The sequence below is a fragment of the Salmo trutta genome, chromosome 1 (assembly GCF_901001165.1).
Source record: "Salmo trutta chromosome 1, fSalTru1.1, whole genome shotgun sequence".
In the NCBI taxonomy this organism is placed as follows: domain Eukaryota; kingdom Metazoa; phylum Chordata; class Actinopteri; order Salmoniformes; family Salmonidae; genus Salmo; species Salmo trutta.
The window spans coordinates 51,225,386-51,247,463 of record NC_042957.1 but is presented as its reverse complement, the minus strand read 5'-3'; the positions used below and the strand labels follow the sequence as shown (position 1 = coordinate 51,247,463).

The window sequence follows — 22,078 nt, the reverse complement described above, 5'->3', positions numbered from 1 at the left end:
AAGAACAGCTAAAATAAGCAAAGAGAAGTGACAGTCCATCATTACTCTAAGACATGAAAGCCAGTTCATGCAGAAAATTTCAAGAACTTTGAAAGTTTCTTCAAGTGCAGTCACAAAAACCATGAAGCGCTATGATGAAACTGGCTCTCATGAGGACCGCCATAGGAATGGAAGACCCAGAATTACCACTGCTGCAGAGGTAAAGTTCATTAGAGTTACCAGCCTTAGAAATTGCAGCCCAAATAAATGCTTTTTAAATTTACTAGGCAAGTCAGTAAATAACAAATTCGTACTTACAATGACAGCCTACAGGGGAACAGTGGGTTAACTGCCTTGTTCAATGGGCAGAACAACAGATTTTTACCTTGTCAGCTCAGGGATTCAATCCAGCAATCTTTCAGTTACTGGCCCAACACTAACCACTAGGCTACCTGCTGCTTCACAGAGTTCAAGTAACAGACACATCTCAACATCAACTGTTCAGAGGAGACTGCATGAATCAGGCCTTCATGATTTAATTGCTGCAAAGTGCAAAGAAGCCACAACTAAAGCACACCAATAATAAGAAGAGACTTGCTTGGACCAAGAAACACAAGCCATGGACATTAGACCGGTGGAAATCTGTCCTTTGGTCTCATGAGTGCAAATTTGAGATTTTTGGTTCCAACCGTCATGTCTTTGTCAGATCGCGGAGTAGGTGAACACATGATCTCCGCATGTGTTGTTCCCACCATGAAGCATGGAGGAGGAGGTGTGATGGTGCTTTGCTGGTGACACTGTCTGTGCTTTATTTAGAATTCAAGGCACACTTAACCAGCATCGCTACCACAGCATTCTGCAGTGATACACCACATCTGGTTTCACTTAGTGGGTCTAACATCTGTTTTTCAACAAAACAACGGCTCAACACACCTCCAGGCTGTGTAAGGGCTATTTGACCAAGAAGGAGAGAGATGGAGTGCTGCATTAGATGACCTGGCCTCCACAATCACACGACCTCAACCCAATTGAGATGGTTTGGTATGAGTTGGACCGCAGAATGAAGGAAAAGCAGCCAACAAGTGCTCAGCATATGTGGGAACTCCTTCAAGACTGTTGGAAAAGCATTCCTGGTGAAGCTGGTTGAGAGAATGCCAAAAGTGTGCAAAGCTGTCATCAAGGCAAAGGGTGGCTACTTTGAAGAATCTATAATCTAAAATCTATTTAGAATTGTTTAACACTTTTTTGGTTACTACATTATTCCATAGGTGTTATTTCATAGTTTTGATGTCTCACTATCATTATACTATGTAGAAAATAGTAAAATAAATAAAAACCCTTGAATGAGTAGGTGTCCCCAAACTTTTGACTGGTACTGTACATATAATATATACACATTTCATTTCAACATGTAGGACTATGCATAGGGTGAATTCGGGAAAGAGTGGGACATGATATAAAGTGGGACAGATTAATCCTGATGCCTTTATTTCTTGGTCTGACAAGAGAACATCTAAACTATTGTTACTAAAAGCCTGATCAAAATCACATCACTTAATTGGTGACATCATAGAGGGGCAGAGAAAGCTTCAAACAGGATGCTCACCCCGGGAAGCACACGGTGACGTAGCTTTTCTGTTTTGTTGTTAAGGTTATGAAACGGTCTTACATAATTCACTGTGCCAAATGTTGACGTAAATGTGAATACTATGTACTGGTGCATCAAAATACATAAAGTTGCCAAAATTATCTTTCAATTTTGAAATTGTCATGTTTGTTGGGTGTCCCGTTTTACCAACCATAGCTAGCTAAAGTAGGACAGAATGGAGTGGGCTTTTCTAATGGAGGAGAGAACCAGTTTACATTAGAGACCACCTGTATTTAGTTTAGGCTCTGGTTCTTGTAGTACTATATCCTGTTAATTATTACTGTTATTAGTACTGTTATTTCGTGAATTCAGAAAGCAGGAAACATTTAGCGTTTTCGTCTTCTGTAACCTCTTCAGACATCTATACAACATATCGGCCCAACATGATACAATTCTGAAATCCTCAAATGTTTCCTAATCACACAAAATTGAATCGTCATTTAAGTACAATTAGGACTATAATAATGGTGTCAAAGTCGACCAAATGCTAACTGAAAATATGGTCATGCCTCCTGTGAATATGAAAACAGTAGTTTTTTTGTGTGATTACGAAACGTCTGTAGGATTTCAGAAATGTATCATGTGTTGGGCTAATATGTTGGTTAGATGTCGAAATAGGTTACAGAAGATGGAAATGCAGTGTCCCACTTTTTCCGAATTCACCCTAAATGGTCATCACAGGTCAATGGAAGGCAAGCATGAGACATGCAGTTAAAAACAGAAGTGTTCAACATTACATTTATTTAATTGTTATTCACATGTGGCTATAGGCTACACATGTAGGATCTTAATTTGAGCCAGTTCGCTACAGCAGGAAAATAATCCTGCAGGAACAGGAAATTTGAATTATGTGGATTATAATGAATGGGACATTTTTTTGTAGGGCTTGATACATTTTTCGTTAGCGCAAATCTAGTCTGATATTTTAAACTAGAAATTACAAACTTTAGAATCCTTTTTAAACCTTGAATACACTACAAGGTTGCCTTTCCTGCCGTGCAGGAAAATTCTCAGTAACAGAAGATTGATCAAATGAAGATCCTACATCTGTACACAGGGACAGACAGATATTGATAGAGTTATTAACCACTAAATGTGGTGTTATCCTGGATACCAGGTCAATAATAGTGAGAAACAGGAACAAGGCACAAGTGTATCATCAAAGTTAACACGACACATCGTTAGTCAAAGACATGAACAGTATTAATCCAAAGCAGATTGGATAGTTTTTACACTCCTCTACAACAAAACTCACAAGCGAAAGATGACATTGCATCTTTAACCTAATGTTTCAAGATATTGCATAAGTAAAATGGTTAAGAAGCATTTAGTTTATTCCTCCAGGTAAAAAAATGAGAACACACACACACACAATACAGACCATATAACAACCACGTCTACTCATAATGTAGTTAATTTGTAGATTACATGTATCAATATATGGACTTAACATACTTGTAATTGCTGAACAGTTGGTTTTAATAACAATTAGGTTTCTTTAAAAATATTTTACGAACTATTGAGAATGCAAAGAAATGTCATACTTTTACAGCTCTGTATATCAGCCAATGGGAATAAAAACCTCCTAGACTACAGGCTTATACAGCTGTATATCCTGAAACAGTTGTGAAACATTGTGAAACATCACAAGAACACCAAAAATGCAACAAGCAGCAGCCATATCTGTTTAGTTGAAGGCACATAGATCTATCTATATGTATGGTGCTACATCTACAGGGAAGTCAGATACTGCAAGTCATGGAACTTGAGCAAGGCAATGACTATGCCAGGATGACAAGCCACAATATAACTACACAAATATGCCACATCTACAAATAACACAGTTTGTGCTATACAGTCAGCATAGCGTATTGGCTTGTTGCAGGCTATCTATCTGTGTTCAGCTGTTAGGGTGGAAAGCTGGACTCTGTCACTAAAAATCGATCAGCTAAATGTGAGATACTGTGCATGTAGCTGTAACTACTAACCTCCTTATTTGAATCCCCAGATTTTCTTCTATAATACACAAATATACAATTTTGCTAATTCATCTACATAATTTTCTAGTACAGGTACAATATATAAGATAGCACATAATTCAGTATAAAAACAAACAAATGCAGATATTTACCGTTGAAGACAACTTGAAATGAAATGCCTCAATTTGACTTGCTATGACAGGGGAATTCACCATTTCAAAGAAAAAAATTAATGAATCCTCAAAACCTTTAAAAATGACACCATTAAATTATGTCATGTTTAATCATGTCAAATGTCTACTGAAATGTTTCAAAGTTTGCTTTCAAAAACGTTTCATATCATACAAGCACCAAGAAATAACAGTTAAAAAAGTTATTAGTTTAGATGAATACAACATGAATGGTATTAATGCTCTCTAAAAACAATTAGTGTCAAGCAGTAATTTGAATAGAGTAAACTGAAAGTGAGTGTGCTTCTAGTACCACCATATGATGGTAGTCATACTCAACCACTGGAATCATGCAACGTCCGCCACTGCACCTCAACCCCATCCAGAATGGATAAACAATTACACACTCCTAAATGTATGTATGGAAAGAAATCTAATTAAGGACTTGTTGTTTTTTGTTAAGGTATAGTATGGTTTTAGTAAATCCTTGCAATGACCACCACAAACACATTTTGAATCAATGCCAGCTATGGCATGAATCGGTGATCATTGTATGCTGTAGCATTAATATTTACCTTCGAGGCCTAAGGGGACTGGATCATGGGGGAGGGATGGGCTTGGGAGGAGACCATGGCTAAGTCCCAATTATTCATCCTTTAGGCTAAATGTGCACTTTCACACTCCCCGTCATGAATTTAAAAGCATTGGATTGGTGTAATTATTGACTGGAGGGAGTTTCCACCATTGTTAAATCCATGCGAGAAAGTGAATGGGGACTCAGCCAGAGAGGGAGAACCGTTAGGCCCAGAGGTTAGGGGTCAAGTTGCTCATCCTCCATGTGAAGGCTGCTGGGGGGACACAGGAGGGGCTGGCTGGAGCAGTTGGTACTCTGACTCTTCAGGCTCTCTGATGACCCTGTGGACACAAGGAGCATGATCCAATTAAACAAGAGGATCTCTTACTCCAGTGAAATCAAATCTAAACAATTGGATACTTATCAATACAATCTTGCTGTCAATTTGCATGATAAACAGAGTTACAACCTGCAGCAGATTTTTAACCATCTGTCCTGAATCTGACAGATAGCGAAGAATCGGTTTCTCTGAAGCAACGAGACAGAAAAGCAGATAGGTAAAGACAGGTAAAGACAGGACAGAGAAGTCCTACATACCACATTTATTCCTCCACACCAATAGAGCAGGCATCAGGACCTAGAGCTGGCCATAGCAAGGCCAGGTAAAGGGACAGGGCAGGGAGTAAGGAAACAGAAGAACAAACAGCACACAGGTTAGATGCAAAGCTGGGGGACTGAAAGCCTGGGAGAATAAAGAGAAAAAAAGCCAAAAGGTGTTATACATGCAATCAAAAATGTATGTTTACAATTGGTTTGAGCATTAAAGACATGCTCTGGTGCTTTGGCAACTAGTAAGTCTTTTTTAAACCTCCTGTTTTTTGTATGTTAGTGTGTAGTTCATGCATAATCTATGAGCAGAACTAGCCAAGAAATCTCTAGTTTGACTGTTTTCTGGAAGCTGTGCAGCGCCATTTCAACCACATTTCCCCCCACGTGGGCCAGCCCGCTAGCAATTAAAGTTTCAGCCAATGATCTTCAGCCTGCCAAGGGAGTGACAGCTAGCAACACGCACACAGTAGACCGAGAGAGAGAGACATGGTGCACATATCTGTACATACGCAATTTTCTGGGGCCACTTTTGGTTCGTGGGCGCTATTTTCAGAACTACTGGCTAAAAAGTATACAAAAGAACCAGAGAATATCTTTAATATCAATACAAACATACACAATCGTGCACATGCGCACAGATACGCACGGGCCTGGGCCTTGTGCTATTATTAGCTTACCTGGCAGAGACAGGTCCCCTGGCGGGTCACTCTCTGTTTTAGTCAGGCTGCTGTGTTCACTGCTGTAGTCCTGAAGGATCTCTCTCTCTCCTCCTGAGTGCAGCCTGTCCTCTGTACCACCAACGACAGGAGGGAGAGACAAGGTCACAGCATGCAACAAGACCTAAATGTCCTTACACTGGTTTGCAATGTACCCTGGTAGGTAATTCAAGTCATTATTTGGAGGGGTCACCTACCCGAACTTGATGTAGACTGGACCGCTAACTACGTGCATTCAGAGCATGACAGAACTCACCATCATCTGGGGAGATGGACTCTGGTACATCCTCGGCTGCAGTGGCCTCGGTGGGAGCAGGGCTGCTGGAGAGCAGGGTGTGAGGCTGGGCGTCCGACATCTCAGACAGCTTCTCCTCATCCTCCTCCTGGATGGGTGATGAGGGCGACCTCAGGGTGCTGCGGGGGTGAAACACTTACAATGAGGTGACATTGATAACAAACAAAAAAACACTTTTACAACCGACGTGAAGCTTTATAATAAACAGACTGCACTCTGTACTGTTGTCCTAGTCATTTTATTTTCTGCAGGTTGGCAAGGCTCAGCAATGTCAACTGGATGGATTGCCAAGGACATGCCGTCTAATCAGTTTGTAGCATGGTGCTGGATACAGGAGAAGACCTCTAGCAGCAGCCCACCACAACATAAGGAGACTCTTTATTCTGATCCTGGGCCAGCTGTTACACAAACTGATGAGCAATCAATCCAGAGTCAAACCCAATGTCAACAAGCAAATCCATCCAGGGCAGTTAATCTGTCAGGGCTAGTAACTCCATACTAAAACTAAATCATTCTAAATTGCATATGCTCCAAGTTAGAGACTGTTCAAATCAAATGGTAATGGTGTGAAAAATTACAGTAGCAGGCAGCTGGACTGTAGAGAGCAGCACTTGGAGACATTACCCCACTTCAGTTTCTCCCCCTTCTTCCTAAAGTGTGCCCTGGTTCACCCTACATCAAAAGATTTCAAAGCATTGGATTGGTTTAAATATTCACTGGAGGGAGGTTCCACCATCTTCCCTTACACCTGTCCATTCCTTTTAAATCCATGAGGGGGAGGGTAGTGTACGAGTGCACACTTCAGGGAGATGGTCCATCTCAGATGGAGGAGAAAGTGAACTGGGCTTGTTACTACTCTTGTGTCCCAGGATTACCTGTCAGGTGACTTGCTGACTTTGCCCTTCTGCAGGCCCCCGTCCCCGGAGTGTTCTGGGGAGCCCAGCGGCAGGCCCTCCCCTACCAGGCTCCCAGAGAAGTTAATATCATCGTAGAGGGGGGCTGGGGGGATGGAGGGGGACACAGAGTGCAGGCCGTTCAGGGCCTCCAGCAGAGAGATGGGCTCAAAGCCTGGGGGAACCGAGTCTGAGCTCTGGAGAGACACACACACAGAAAGACTGCTCATATCTTCACTAGTCATTCACAGTCATTTATTAAAGGCTTTGTAATTGCATCGTGATGGAGTTGAGTTTCGTTAAATACAAGTAGAAAAAGAACAATCCTTGACGCAAATGTGTGTATTAACAACATATGCCTGGGTCGTGTGCGCCGTACCGAGTGCTCATCATGGTCCATGGTCTGAGCCAGTACAGGGCTGAAAGACACAGGGGACAGCGGCCCAGGCTTCTTCCTCACAGCTCTGATCTGCAGCAAGGCTCGGAAGGCTGGGGAGAAAGAGAGACCAAACACTGATTACACTACACACTGTCAAATGTGACTGCATCTTCACTAAAATGTCAACTTCACAGCATTTTCCTTAAATCAGCTCAGTCCCCACAGGGCATTCATCTCCACGTCCATTAGTCTCTCTCGCTGAGCTCTGAAACATGGCAGCCTGGCAGGTCTATTTCCTATTAGCTAAGGCATGAAATCCCAGTTGGAAGCCTATTGGAAACAAACTAGCGTCGCTCCTTACGCAGTCTGCAGATAGGACAGTTGTTGGCCTGGTAACGCAGGGTGTCAGCACAGGAGTTGCAGAGACACAGGTGTCTGCAGGGCAGGATGATGGTGTCTCGGAGGTCTGACAGACAAACAACACACTCATTGCTGTTGTCACTGTTCTCATCCTCCGACGGCTGCAGAGAACCAAAAAACATTTGTTAGAGTGATGAACATGTAGAAAAAAATAGACTACGCAAACCTACGGTCTGAAAACCTACAGCAAAATGAGCCACATTTCTGAAAGATTCAGGTGTGGTTACACCTCTATAATGTAAAATGTGTTGCTTTCCAACAGCCTTTGTAAATTCATGTTAAATAAATCTACTGTATGCATCTACAAAAGGTGTTCTTGGTGAGTTCTAGAATAATAACCTTGGTCTCTTGGTTGTTTTTGTTTTCAATTCCATAGATCTCCTGCAGCAGGTAGCTCACACGATCCACCTATAACAGAGAGCACACATGGTAACAACACGTGGCCATGGACAGAGAATGACGGGAGGAACACATTGTAGCCTTATGTCCCATTAGGGATAAAGAGGAGGAAGTAAGCACACACGCTAACAAATGTATGTGTTGTAAATTAACATGTTTTTGTTATTCAGGTATTTTGTATTTTGAATAATCTACTAATATAATAGAGAAGACATGGATTAACTTCGATTAACTTACAATTTGCTTCTGCTTCAGAGGCTTGACGGAGAAACTGCCATCCACATGCTTGAAAGGAAGAAACGGTGTTTACTTCACATATTTCATAATGTGTGAAAACAGAACTTCATGACATCAGATGCAGGATGCAAATTTGAGTCAAATTCAAACACTGTCCTCTTCCACTCAATCGACACAATGAGTTACTTACTCTCTCAAAGGCTGCCAGCAGCACATGTGCATGTCCCAAGCAATCTGGAAAAGGACAAACACTAATTCATCAGGGATTACTGTACTCTGTGCATACAGAATGTCTAATCTAGCACCTGCTATTGTGGTACAGCGGAGAGACAGTTGCCAACTAAGTTTGTTATTAAGTCAGCCTTGAGGTGATATATGGAGCGAAGAACTAACATCAGCGTCAACCATTTGGACCACCTACCATCCCCTTCATCCACAACAGCTTGGATCACCACGGGGAAAACACCCCGGTCCAGGTCAAAGTTCAGCTGTAAAGATAAAATAAATGGTGACAACAGATTAGTTTATCAACTGTCAGCTGGTGACATCACCCCTCAGGATTGAGTGCTGCTGCCCAGATATACTCACATCCTCCTCCTTCCAGTCGGTGAAATCGATTTTGAAAGAAGGCAGGGAGAAATGTTGGCTCACACCCCTCTTATAGTGTACAGTCTCAGAAACCAGGGCTGGGCCCTTTGGGTTGTACCTACACAGGACAGAAACAGTGATGTCAATATCTTATCAATACAAAAAACTATCAAAGTTAATTTAGTATACCGGAAATATAAGATGTTCTTTTTCAGATCTCGTTGAAAGCTCTTTCTTCGACCACAAATAATGAAAAACAGCATTAGGCCTAACTAAAATCAATTTCTGAATTTTCCCTCTTAAATTTGTCAATGGAAAAACTCAATAAACATGCAAAAAGAAAGGCAGAAAAACACATCCATCCACTCACATAACGACCTCAGCATAAACTATTATATTAATTCCCTCTTTAGATGACATGCGTATCCATGGAGACAGGCGGTTGCTAAGAACCCATTGTATCTCTCCCAGTCTGCTTTTTGGAGACTGGCGTTCTATGCTGTATATTGTCCACTATTATAAGCTGTTCTTATATCATGTCTTTAAAGTGAATAAATCAATTTCACATCTTCAGAAACAGAAAAAGGCATGGATTTAATTTCAAATGAGAAATGTAAAATGCTGGATTGTATTTAGTTAGATATTTGGGATCAAGAGACAGCGCAATAAAATATGTATTTCTAATTAATGAATGACTTAAATAGCATATTGATGCTAAACATAGTCTATTATGTAAATGAAAAGGTTTCTGAATCAGACTCTTACATACATTGCCATCCCATTGGTAAATTCCTCAAAAGCTTGGCAATACAGGGTGATAGCCACACGAGCATCAGCGTCAAATGTGAACTCCACACCATACAGAACCTTTGGCTTCCCTCCTTCCTCTACTGGAGCATCCGTGTCATCTTTGTACCTAGTAGTCAAGCAGACAAACAAAAAAAATGTTAGGCTAGCTTTTTCAAGTGGCTAATTTCAAAATTACATAACTTTGATACTGAAGCTATGATTAAGTTAAACAACAACAAAAATCCCTCATGCGCCACACGTATGAAAGCATGTCAATATCAAATGAAACGTAGGCCTAAACAAGTACAGTGAATAGATGTTAAACTAAGCTCAATCAGCCAGGATTCTTCACCTGAATCACTTGACAATGAAAACCATGTAGAAAAAGAAATGAGGAAAGGTTAGTCAGAAGTCTACTAGAATATGATGGTGTTTTTCCTCACCTGACCAAGCGCAGGGAGTCCTTTCTGATATTGACCAGACTTCTCAGGGTCTTCACAGGCTCATGGGGTGCCGGGGTCACGTACGGAAACTAAGCAAAGGTGAGACACGACAACTAGTCTAAGAAAAGAACAGCCCAACGCAGATAAACGTCAAATGCTTTAGCCTAATTTATAGCATGGGGGATGTGAATCAAGGACTACTCCTGAACTTCCACTTCAACTAATATGCCTAATAGGCTGTACATGTTACATCTCTTTCAGCAGCTTGCACGGTGCAAAACTTAACATAGCTAAGAATCTCTGCCATTGTATAGCGAACTTGTTTGTCCTTACTTGTACAGGCCTATTTCCAAGGAAGTTCAGATCCAGGTTTTCTCCAAATAGGTAACCCTCTGGATGGGGAGTGTCAAATTTCTCCCCTCCCATGAAAAAATGGCTGGCAAAGTAATTCCCTTAAAAGAAAATAGAAGTATGTGACTAGATTAGAACCAGGATAAAATCAGGATGGAAGGCCTATCTTTAATCAGGACAAGATCAGGGCACCGATGCACAACTCATCTCTGCCTCATCAAATAAACATCTCACCACGACTGAATATCATACAATTAACCATTTATAGCGTTCACATGTAACGTTAGGCCTGTAATGTTAGGAGCTGATGATGTCACTTTAACTGACGTTAGCAGTGTTAGCTATAGTTCGAGTTTTAGCGTTTCAATCCAAATTAAAAGCTATATTTACCCGATTTCGGTGGAAATCTGTACGCAGAATTCGCCTGGATATCAATATCCTCAACGCCAGCGATTCTCCGGCTAAGAATCGACCCCATCTTTCCCTGTTGTTGCTAGCTAGCTAATTAGCTACAGACTTGGCTAACTACTACGCTAGTGTATTTATCGTCCAAGGGACAGTTTTGTAACAAGTTTTAGACTTTCTTCGGTATTACACAGCCACTAATATATCCAACTGTGTACCTGTCAAGAATAACGATAGAACCAAGGATAACTGGGTGTCCGCTAAAGAAAATAAACACAAGTTTCTAGCCAAAATCCTTCTGATGTGTGATACGTCAAACTACATGGTGTTAGGGACTTGTAGTTCTTTCTGTCACCGACCGACTGATCGCCCCTCCCCATCGCTCTGATTTGCGCTCTCGTGCTGCCGATCAAAGGGGCGCTCAGGACATTGAACATAGTTCATACAGTAAATATTTGGGTTTTCACTGCGGACTGTGCTGTCTCCATGGTCGATGAGAGGAAAGGCTAATGCAAGGGAGAATAACCTCAAGGACTGAGCACCAAACCAAGGGGAAAGGTTTTAGAATAGCCCGCCTCTGCAAATATGGATGATCTAAAGCACCAAGTTATGATAAATCAGTTCGTCCTGACTGCTGGATGCGCGGCAGACCAAGCGAAACAGCTTCTACAAGCGGCACATTGGCAGTTCGAGGTATGGGAACCTTTTCTTCTTGACAATGGTCTGAGTTTGGTGCATGGAAGATAGATCAGTTACAGAGATCAGTCTGTGTCTGCTTCTCAGAGTCATTAATTAAATACATTTAATTAATATGCCAATCATTTGTAAAATAATCTGGTTATCTTTACAACATCCCAGTAGGCTAATGCTATTATGCAATGAAAATGTAGCTAACTATGGCATTCAGCAGCCTAATGGCACAATGTAACATTTTCACAGCAGATAGTATAATATCAATTTAGGTTGTATCTGTCTGCAATAGGCTATCATACGTGTAATGCACACTGGACTGTTGCTTATTGACACATATATTTTATTTTTCAATAGACTGCATTAAGTGCCTTTTTTCAAGAAACCAATATTCCATACAGTCACCATCATCAAATGGTAAGTATAGAAAACCTACAGTATTATTGATAACAATGAATGATTGATGTATTATTATTATTATTACATTATGATGATGATGATTATTGCAACATCTATGATTATATTTATATTCATGCCCTTGTCGTCGGTGTCCGCCATGTTGTACCGAAACAAAAGCCTGACAAAAATAAACACACATTGGCCACGTTGTTCATAGTGCCTTGTCATGTACTGTAGCATATTACTTACTGTGTTATTTCACATGAACTGTGACATGATAGGCTACTATGTTTCTAATACTTATAGTCGGCAAATGAAGTCATGTGAGTTATGGATGATCTGTTCTGCTACTATTCTTTTTCTTGAATTGAAGCCGTGAAAATGTGTCTTGCGGGAGAGGGTGGTTCCAGCAAAAGTGAACATTGTTTTAGTAAAAAAAAAAAAAAAAAAAAATGATTTAAGTGCTACAGCATTTATGATACATACAATACAAAACATACAGTTGAAGTCGGAAGTTTACGTACACCTTAGCCAAATACATTTAAACTCAGTTTTTCACAATTCCTGACATTTAATCCAAGTAAAAATTCCCTGTTTTAGGTCAGTTAGGATCACCACTTTATTTTAAGAATGTGAAATGTCAGAATAATAGTAGAGAGAATGATTTATTTCCGTTTTTATTTCTTTCATCACATTCCCAGTTGGTCAGAAGTTTACATACACTCAATTAGTATTTGATAGCATTGCCTTTAAATTGTTTAACTTGGGTCAAACGTTCCAGGTAGCCTTCCACAAGCTTCCCACCGTAAGTTGGGTGAATTTTGGCCCATTCCTCCTGACAGAGCTGGTGTAACTGAGTCAGGTTTGTAGGCCTCCTTTTTCAGTTCTGCCCACAAATTATCTATGGGATTGAGGTCAGGGCTTTGTGATGGCCACTCCAATACCTTGACTTTGTTGTCCTTAAGCCATTTTGCCACAACTTTGGAAGTATGTTTGGGGTCATTGTCCATTTGGAAGACCCATTTGCGACCAAACTTTAACTTCCTGACTGATATCTTGAGATGTTGCTTCATTATATCCACATAATTTTCCTCCCTCATGATGCCATCTATTTTGTGAAGTGCAGTAGTCCCTCCTGCAGCAAAGCACCCCCACAACATGATGCTGCCACCCCCGTGCTTCACGGCTGGGATGGTGTTCTTCGGCTTGCAAGCCTCCTCCTTTTTCCTCCAAACATAACAATGGTCATTATGGCCAAACAGTTCTATTTTTGTTTCATCAGACCAGAGGACATTTCTCCAAAAAGTACGATCTTTGTCCCCATGTGCAGTTGCAAACCGTAGTCGGGCTTTTTTATGGCGTTTTGGAGCATTGGCTTCTTCCTTGCTGAGCGGCCTGTCAGATTATGTCGATATTGGACTTTTTTATTTTTTTTATTTCACCTTTATTTAACCAGGTAGGCAAGTTGAGAACAAGTTCTCATTTACAATTGCGACCTGGCCAAGATAAAGCAAAGCAGTTCGATAACATACAACAACACAGAGTTACACATGGAGTAAACAACATACAGTCAATAATACAGTAGAAAAAAATAAGACTATATACAATGTGAGCAAATGATGTGAGATAAGGGAGGTAAAGGCAAAAAAATGCCATGGTGGCAAAGTAAATAAAGTATAGCAAGAAAAACACTGGAATGGTAGATTTGTAGTTTGAAGAAAGTTCAAAGTTCAAATCTAAATAATATGGTGCAAAGGAGCAAAATAAATAAAATAAATACAGTAGGGGAAGAGGTAGTAGTTTGGGCTAAATTATAGATGGGCTATGTACAGGTGCAGTGATCTGTGAGCTGCTCTGACAGCTGGTGCTTAAAGCTAGTGAGGGAGATAAGTGTTTCCAGTTTCAGAGATTTTTGTAGTTCGTTCCAGTCATTGGCAGCAGAGAACTGGAAGGAGAGACGACCAAAGGAGGAGTTGGCTTTAGGGGTGACCAGAGAGATATACCTGCTGGAGCGCGTGCTACAGGTGGGTGCTGCTATGGTGACCAGTGAGCGGAGATAAGGGGGGACTTTACCTAGCAGGGTCTTGTAGATGACCTGGAGCCAATGTGTTTGGCGACGATTATGAAGTGAAGGCCAGCCAACGAGAGCATACAGGTCGCAGTGGTGGGTTGTATATGGGGCTTTGGTGACAAAACGGATGGCACTGTGATAGACTGCATCCAGCTTGTTGAGTAGGGTATTGGAGGCTATTTTGTAAATGACATCGCCGAAGTCGAGGATTGGTAGGATGGTTAGTTTTACGAGGGTATGTTTGGCAGCATGAGTGAAGGATGCTTTGTTGCGAAATAGGAAGCCAATTCTAGATTTCACTTTGGATTGGAGATGATTGATGTGAGTCTGGAAGGAGAGTTTACAGTCTAACCAGACACCTAGGTATTTGTAGTTGTCCACAAATTCTAAGTTAGAACCGTCCAGAGAAGTTATGCTGGATGGGCGGGCAGGTGCAGGCAGCGATCGGTTGAAGAGCATGCATTTAGTTTTACTTGTGTTTAGGAGCAGTTGGAGACCACGAAAGGAGAGTTGAATGGCATTGAAGCTTGTCTGGAGGGTTGTTAACACAGTGTCCAAAGAAGGGCCAGAAGTATACAGAATGGTGTCGTCTGCGTAGAGGTGGATTAGAGATTCACCAGCAGCAAGAGCGACATCATTTATGTATACAGAGAAAAGAGTTGGCCCAAGAATTGAACCCTGTGGTACCCCCCACTTGTTTTACTGTGGATATAGATACTTTTGTACCTGTTTCCTCCATCTTCAAAAGGTCCTTTGCTGTTGTTCTGGGATTGATTTGGACTTTTCAGACCAAAGTACGTTCATCTCGAGGAGACAGAACGCGTCTCCTTCCTGAGCGGTATGACGGCTGCGTGGTCCCATGGTGTTTATACTTGCGTACTATTGTTTGTACAGATGAACGTGGTACCTTCAGGCGTTTGGAAATTGCTCCCAAGGATGAACCAGACTTGTGGAGGTCTACAATTTTTTTTCTGAGGTCTTGGCTGATTTCCTTTGATTTTCCCATGATGTCAAGCAAAGAGGCACTACGTTTGAAGGTAGGCCTTGAAAGACATCCACAAGTACACCTCCAATTGACTCAATTGTTGTCAATTAGCCTATCAGAAGCTTCTAAAGCCATGACATAATTTCCTGGAATTTTCCAAACTGTTTAAAGGCACAGTCAACTTAGTGTATGTAAACTTCTGACCCACTGGATTTGTGATACAGTGAATTATAAGTGAAATAATCTGTCTGTAAACAATTGTTGGAACAATTACTTGTGTCATGCACAAAGTCGATGTCCTAATCGACTTGCCAAAACTATAGTTTTGGTTGAAAAACAAGTTTTAATAACTCCAACCTAAGTGTATGTTACCTTCAGACTTCAACTGTACATACATTGTTTTTTAATGACAGTGTTAAAATCATGACACATGTATAACAGGACATTAGCACAGTTTAATCTAGGCCATTTGTCATGTAGATTTTCCATTTGGCCTATAGATTTTCTCCTTCGAAACAACATCTGGCTTCACGAGCAATAAGATATCAGCTCTAGAACCTTACCTCTCATAACCTACCACTGGGTCTGCCATTTCCCGATGATCTCATTCTGCTTCTATTTTAATTTTTTTCATTTTCAAACTGATGAAAATAAACAGGATGTGGGCAGACATTAGATTAGATAAGAAGCAGTGACATTGGTAATATATCTGGCATGGTCTGTATGCATTAGGGGTTGGCTGTCAGGCGTGGCATAAGGTTAAGTTGAGCCCCTTTCATTGACAAATGGTTGACAGGTTTACTACGGTGCAGTATGTGCCCACTGTGTCCTTAAACAGACCAGCGCAGAAAGGCCAAGGAGAGAGAGGCCCGATGCACATGTAACATGATGTGGAGACATTTCAAGCTGGGGAGTGAGGTTACGAAACTAACTCTGTTACACCCAAGGCTATTAAATGTAATGTTTTTGGAAGTGCTGTAGGGTATTGTTTCTGTTGTCAGTAGTAGTATTGTTATGAAGAGCACCGTGGCCTTGGTTTAAAATGACACTTGTCACTTGAACAAGTTGACATGACCAACCAGCATCTGTATATTAACCTATCCCTGGCTGTATGATAACAACAAGGGACTGTGTTGGGTTAATTATTGACTCACTCTATGGTTGCTCATTGACCTGTTTGTGTTGGAGGTTGGTGAGATTGATTTGTTGATACAGGACACAGTAATGTAAGCTGTGTATCACGTGACACGGGATGTTTGAATTTCCTTTCTTTCATTTTGCTGGACAGTTGACCACATACATGGAAACAGACATTGTGTAGGATGACTGTGAGTTAGTGAAACAGCTCTGAAAAAGGTGCAGCCTCGCTAAAGACAGATTACCCATGATGCCCTCAACAATTTATCTTGTAGATCACACGATGGAGGTCAGTGTTGAAACTCAACGTGCTTATGGGATGTTACATCCACAGATGATTACGTCCCTCATGATTGAAATGCACATAGGGGTTTTAACCACAGCAGGCTAATAAGGCATAGGCCGGTGGCAATATTGTAGACGTGTGGCTTATCACAATGTCCCAGTCAATGTTTAGGATGCCAGGAGGTCTGTGGCAGTCATGAATCGAGTCAGTTAAAGAGTCTTCATAACATCGTCCAAAAGAAACAGCTTTTGTAAACTGTACTTCTACCCTTGATATTACTATTTGGGATGGCTATTAGACGTTTAGTGTCTACATTTAGATGTGCTCTGATGCGGGATATAATTTTGCGAAGAAAATGTGTCTGTTTACAAGCCCTTTGAACAATGGTAGAGTAGACTGCCTGGTGTACAATAGCACATTGTGTTTAATATGAACAATGCTGGTTGGTAGGATGCAGGGCTTTAGTACAGGGTACAGTTTGCCATTGTTTATTCTGAGCCACAAATATGGCAAACTGACAATAAACAATAGGAAAAGGGATGAGAAAGACCACACTCTCTAAAACAAGCTCTCTTGTACTGTTTCCCTGGCTGCAGCTGCTATAACAGGATCCATCCCTATCAAACAGGACTGTTTCTATAGCAACTTTGCAGCTCCAGATGAGAAAATACACGGTCGGTCTCCTGTGTGTTTATGTGTACAGAGCCAGCTGATCTGACTGAGCAGCTGCCACACACCGAGGCCCACACCCTGTGTGTCCACATAGCCAACCCCTTCAACACCCTTCTCCCTATACACTGCTGACCTCTTTCAATGTAAAGCAGTGGAAACTCCCACACATGCCAGGCTGTCTTGTTATTGTGGTCAGATAACGGAAGGCGTTTGTATTATGTGTTTTTCAGCTGTACAGTTTTAACCGTTTTGTAAACAGATATAGTATAAAAAATTATAATTCTAAATCGTATCTTAGGTCATTGTTTTATTGCCGCCATGTGTGTCAGTTGACAGGAAGTCTGTTACGATCACTTACAATTTATTGCTGCAATTTATTGCAATGTTATTGACTGAAGCAAATGTAGGCTACCAGTGATCTGCAAAATGCAAAATGACATTTCTGAAGCAGCCAGCCTTATGCTAGTATGGCTGCTGCTGACCCGTTTTTTGTACAAAGACATGCTTGTCCTGAACTGAGCAATGCACACACTAGCCTTATGGTTCACTGCGCATCATAAATGATTACGTTGAATAAAGGCATGTCTCGTTCCTATTGAAGCAGCTCAACGCTAATGCCTGTGGGAAATCCAATGTTTGTTCATTCATTCATTAACTCATTCATTCTTACTGCACCATAGAAACCTTAGAAATCCATGTGTGTGGGAAACTCCACTAATGTTCTTATCAAGTAATAAGGATTTCTTTATTAGCCCGTGGTGATCTTTTTCTTCTTGTACATATTTCAGCTCTCATTAACAAAATGTAGTTAAATTGTCTGACAATCCTCCTAAAGAAATATGTTTACCGTAGTCAAAACGTATTCTGAAGGCAAGCATGTGCCTTGGAGGGGGGGGGGTATCTATTTCCTCTAGTTCCACTACAAACCACATGACTGTTTGAGATATTGCATAATCTATTATGTGGTGGATATCCTGTCCGCACAATGAGAAAACAGACAGTCTGGTAGCCTTCAGATGGTTGGAGTGAATCCTAACACTGGTTGCTTTGACCTTTTATGTCCTGGAAGGTACGATTCCTTTGGACCCTCTTAGGTTCTTACTCATGAAATGGTGTTTGTTTTGGCTGACTGGTCCTGTGTTTGGCAGTCACAGAGCAGTCTCCTGAGGCCTGCTCTCTGTAGTGTCAGCTGAGAGGGCAGACTCAGGGCAGGATGTAGAATTTGGTGGAAAGACAAGGGGTCAGTCTGAGGAAGTTGGGCTTCGAAGGGAAAATATTTTTCCCTTTTTGCTTCCACAACTATTATGATGTAGGCACTTCTAAGGACCAGTTGAGGGAGGACATAAGTGTCAAGATGGTAAATCAAACCAAGCATGTCAATTAGAACTGGAGACAATGCGCCAGTAATTACAGAAGTTAGTAGTGAAATATGCAATCAGAAATGCTTACAGATCTATGTTCTCTTATTAATGGTTCTCTCCTTTCTCCACAGATGCACACTCCAGCCAACACACCAGCAACACCTCCCAACTTCCCAGACGCACTGGCCATGTTCTCCCGCCTCAAGGCCTCAGAGAGCTTCAACGCCAGCAGTCCCATAGCCTCCATGGCGACCTCTCCTCCTCAGGTCAACTGGGCCATGGGCCCTTCTGCCCCAGGTCAGACCCAGCAGGGCCTGTGGACTTCTGGGCAGATCCCCTCTCAGGTGCCTCCCCCTGGGTGGCCCCAAGCAGTCACTCAACAGGCCTCCAGTGAACAGGCCAGCGTCGCCATGGAGGCAGAGAGATGAGAGCACTGCAGGGGCCTCGCGATAACAAGAGGAACCAATATCGGGCAGTCCTCTTTGACAAAGTGAGAAATGAATTGGCTGCAAGGGAAAGCAGAAAACCAAGCGATGTTGTGGACATGCACTGAGGACAGAAAGGAGGAATTATGAGCATAGAGCTGATGAACATTCACATGACCCCACATTGTAAAATCTGCAGACAATTTTAGTTAGGCATATGTTTCATTTTTTTTTCATTGATCTGAAACCAGAGACAAAGATGGACTTGTATGACTAGTGCCGAAGAAGGATCTTCTTGTTGTACACACGATGTGTATGACAGTGTCATCATCTTTACTTTGTCTTTCGGAGTGGTGCCAATGGACTGGATGCCTTTGATACTAGGGGATGCACTGCATAAATAACATCATTCTTCTTTATTTTTTAACCAGTGTAAGTGTGTGAATATCATGTGTTCTAGTATTCTAATGTGCTTAGAAACCAACTTGGATCTGCTTTTTCAAACGTTGGGTAATGACTTTGACTGTCCCACTCACACAATCAAGGAACACCAGCTATCCAACAATGTTTAATAAGCAACTTTACAAACTGCTCCTCTTTATAAACCGTGTGTCTGTCTGCATTGAATGCTAAAGGATGTTATACTGCAATCATGGTTCAGTGTTTTTTGTATGATATTGTTTCCAGCCACTAGTGTTCAGAGGAAAAGTGAGATAAAGGTTTCTGTCAGAGCGAGACTTCTTGCTTGATATTCCAGCTGTGCACCATCTCTAAGTAGCAGACAGATAGTTTTTGATGCAGTGTTGTCGTTGCTTAAGATGGAAATCAGCATATTAGGGGAAAATAAAAAAGAGGGAAAATATATTTAAAAAAATATAGATTTAAAAAAAGATAAAGAAAAAAGAAGAAGAAAACAGCATATTTGGTGATGCTGTCTCAGGAACTCTCGGCTCAACAATGTTTCGTCTAGACACCTGATCATCTTTTTATTTTGGACAATGGAATGAATATTGCAATTGAAAGGAACTGATAAATTCAGGGAAGGCCCCATCCAAACGTTTTCTATTCTACGATCTGTTAATCTGATAATCACACTCTAGTTTTGCTTTGAACACTCGCCTGTTCCTCAATGTTTTCCATGAGACAGCTACCACAACAGTTTTGTGGATTACCAGACAATTAACTTAATTATTTTGTGTTTCTGAATAAATATTGTATGTATTACACTGCATTAGATCTTGGAGTCTGACTCTATGTATCAAATGGACATGGGGCTCTAATGGAACTATAACCCACAACATCCTGGGCTGTTTTAGTATTTTCCAGATGGCAGTTTATTTCTCAGCGGATGTTGAATCCAGTGAGTTGGTATGACGCAATCTTCAGTCACACACATCACATCAGGGAGAGATACTGTTTAAAAACCAGGCGAAATGTGAAATGGTCTAAACAGATTCATGTTTGGCCTTCTCTCTCCATCCTTGGATTGATGAAAAACCTCAGAGCAGACTGAGGAGATGTTGAGTCAGAGACTGTTTATCCCACACTACAAGGACAGGGACAAGCAGAGACCAAACAGTGCTATGTTATGGCCACTTCCTTGTCTATGTGGTACAGATTTGTTTTTGCATGACGAACCTTTTCACCCCACTGTACTTTCCCCCATCTGCTTAGGAAATCAGCTCTCCCCATTTGATAGACGTTGTCTTCGTTCATGTCATCCCCTGTGTATGCTATTCAACTTCTCTCTATTTTGACTTGAGTGTTTTTGTGTCCTTGCAAAATCTCCACTTAACTCTTGAAGATCGTCATCAGTTCTGTGAGCGTGGTTAATGTTCCAACAGTCATAAGACATAGCGACATGGTTTCAAACATTAACCAGAGCCTAGTTGGACTGTGCACCTATCAACCTCAAACAATTATTGTTCTTCTGCTCATATGGTGAACCTCCCTGTATTCTGTAGCTGGACAGGCCTTAGTCTGGTACATTGTATAATGTCATGCTGACATCTGACTGATCGATCTGATCTGTCTGTACTGAGTTGACAATGAAAGGTGAGTGGCCCCCGAGCAGTCCCCCCATCCTCATAACTCCTCAAAACTCATGGGATTGGTGAGTTGTGTTGGTGTTTGTTAACACTGCAAATTGCTGCACTGTAAAACTGTAAGCAGGCTAGCACTCGATTTCCCTGCTGCGCCGAGCCTTGAAGTACTGTAAGCACAAGCTAGTTTGAGCCAAACTAAGACATGATGGTTTGGGTATACATACTGGAGATTTACTTTTAGCCTGAAATAGAATAGAGGAAATGGTGAGAGCGTGCGCCAGGGGAGATCAGCAATGTGACTTGCTTTTTCCCCAAAATGTGGAGAACACTCAGGCATGCAAACATAAACAACGGCTGCTCTCATAATGCACAACCCCCTCCTGTTCGTTCTTTCTTTCTCACCCTCTTTTACTATTTCTACCCCCCCCCTCCCCCTCTCCCCCCACATAACCAGCAGTAATGAGAGGTGGGTTGTGTGTCTCTTCTGACTATGACTATCCTTGTTTCACCTCCACTTCCCTGGCAGCAGCAGTGCATAAAATACTTTTGAGTCTTCTTTAGACCAGTCCTGCTGGACCCAGTCCCCCTCCCTATCCCCGTCACCTCGCTGGCTGTGCGTGTTTCTGTGTTTGCAGGGCGTGACATGAATACCAGCCAGCTGCCAGGTTGGCCAGGATGATAGTGGAGCTGCCAGGAACACAAGACGAGATGGAGGAGCAGAGCTACATGGCTGAAATTCCTACAATACACTGCCCCACTCTCTGCTACTCCGTACTGCTCACATTCCAACCCACCACAACCATGACCATTAGGCTGACTTCATAGTTCTTTACATGGATTTCATGCACTGTTTATGAAGTTTATGCGTTGTAGGTGTGTTAAAGACATACCACAATAGAAGTGTTCCAGCTATTGTACTGATGGGAAATGGTTCAAATATACAGAAATGATACACTCCATCTCCAGAACATTGTGGGTTAGCCTATACAATAACAAGATAGCTACTGTTTATGTCAGAGTCATTGTTTGGATATGCTGTCGCAGTATGCAATCTCAGATAAGACATGTTTCAGGACAATTTGTGAGAAGCTGACGTGAATGCTGAGATAAAAACCTACCCGAGAGTAAGCCTG

At 41.6% G+C, this 22,078-nt stretch overlaps 2 protein-coding genes and 1 long non-coding RNA gene across 4 annotated transcripts; 2 read left to right on the top strand and 1 right to left on the bottom strand.

Annotated features, from left to right (window-relative positions):
* Positions 1-2,351: 2,351 nt before the first annotated feature.
* Positions 2,352-11,206, bottom strand: LOC115198875 (E3 ubiquitin-protein ligase MGRN1). 2 transcript variants are annotated; one of them, XM_029761275.1, is made up of 16 exons: positions 10,860-11,205; positions 10,452-10,570; positions 10,119-10,207; positions 9,656-9,802; positions 8,887-9,004; positions 8,720-8,786; positions 8,489-8,532; positions 8,299-8,346; positions 8,002-8,070; positions 7,604-7,763; positions 7,243-7,352; positions 6,846-7,060; positions 5,932-6,089; positions 5,637-5,747; positions 4,948-4,993; positions 2,352-4,691 (listed from the first exon to the last, which is right to left on the bottom strand). In XM_029761275.1, the coding sequence occupies exons 1-15, from the start codon at positions 10,945-10,947 to the stop codon at positions 4,953-4,955; spliced, it is 1,584 nt and encodes a 527-aa protein (XP_029617135.1). In that variant the 5' UTR covers positions 10,948-11,205; the 3' UTR covers positions 2,352-4,691; positions 4,948-4,952. The 2 variants fall into 2 exon arrangements, with proteins under 2 accessions (XP_029617135.1, XP_029617127.1); XM_029761267.1 differs by lacking the exon at positions 4,948-4,993 and having other exon boundaries at positions 10,860-11,206.
* A 97-nt stretch (positions 11,207-11,303) lies between these two features.
* LOC115198889 (UBA-like domain-containing protein 1) lies at positions 11,304-20,134 on the top strand. Its single transcript, XM_029761285.1, has 3 exons — positions 11,304-11,567; positions 11,922-11,981; positions 18,607-20,134. The coding sequence occupies exons 1-3, from the start codon at positions 11,460-11,462 to the stop codon at positions 18,901-18,903; spliced, it is 465 nt and encodes a 154-aa protein (XP_029617145.1). The 5' UTR covers positions 11,304-11,459; the 3' UTR covers positions 18,904-20,134.
* Positions 15,365-18,335, top strand: LOC115198894 (uncharacterized). The gene is made up of 2 exons (XR_003879316.1): positions 15,365-17,844; positions 17,923-18,335. It is a non-coding gene; the product is annotated as an uncharacterized LOC115198894 (long non-coding RNA).
* Positions 20,135-22,078: the final 1,944 nt, after the last annotated feature.

Bases quoted from the DNA above. Each gene is read 5' to 3' on its own strand.
- LOC115198875 (XM_029761267.1), bottom strand. From the start codon at position 10,947: ATGGGGTCGATTCTTAGCCGGAGAATCGCTGGCGTTGAGGATATTGAT. The intron at 8,787-8,886 runs GTGAGTATATCT...TTATCTTTACAG, and splicing joins CCGACTGGAAGGAGGAGGAT to CTGAACTTTGACCTGGACCG. The intron at 8,533-8,719 runs GTAGGTGGTCCA...GTCCTTTTCCAG, and splicing joins TGTTGTGGATGAAGGGGATG to ATTGCTTGGGACATGCACAT.
- LOC115198889 (XM_029761285.1), top strand. From the start codon at position 11,460: ATGGATGATCTAAAGCACCAAGTTATGATAAATCAGTTCGTCCTGACT. The intron at 11,568-11,921 runs GTATGGGAACCT...ATTTTTCAATAG, and splicing joins CGGCACATTGGCAGTTCGAG to ACTGCATTAAGTGCCTTTTT. The intron at 11,982-18,606 runs GTAAGTATAGAA...CTTTCTCCACAG, and splicing joins ACAGTCACCATCATCAAATG to ATGCACACTCCAGCCAACAC.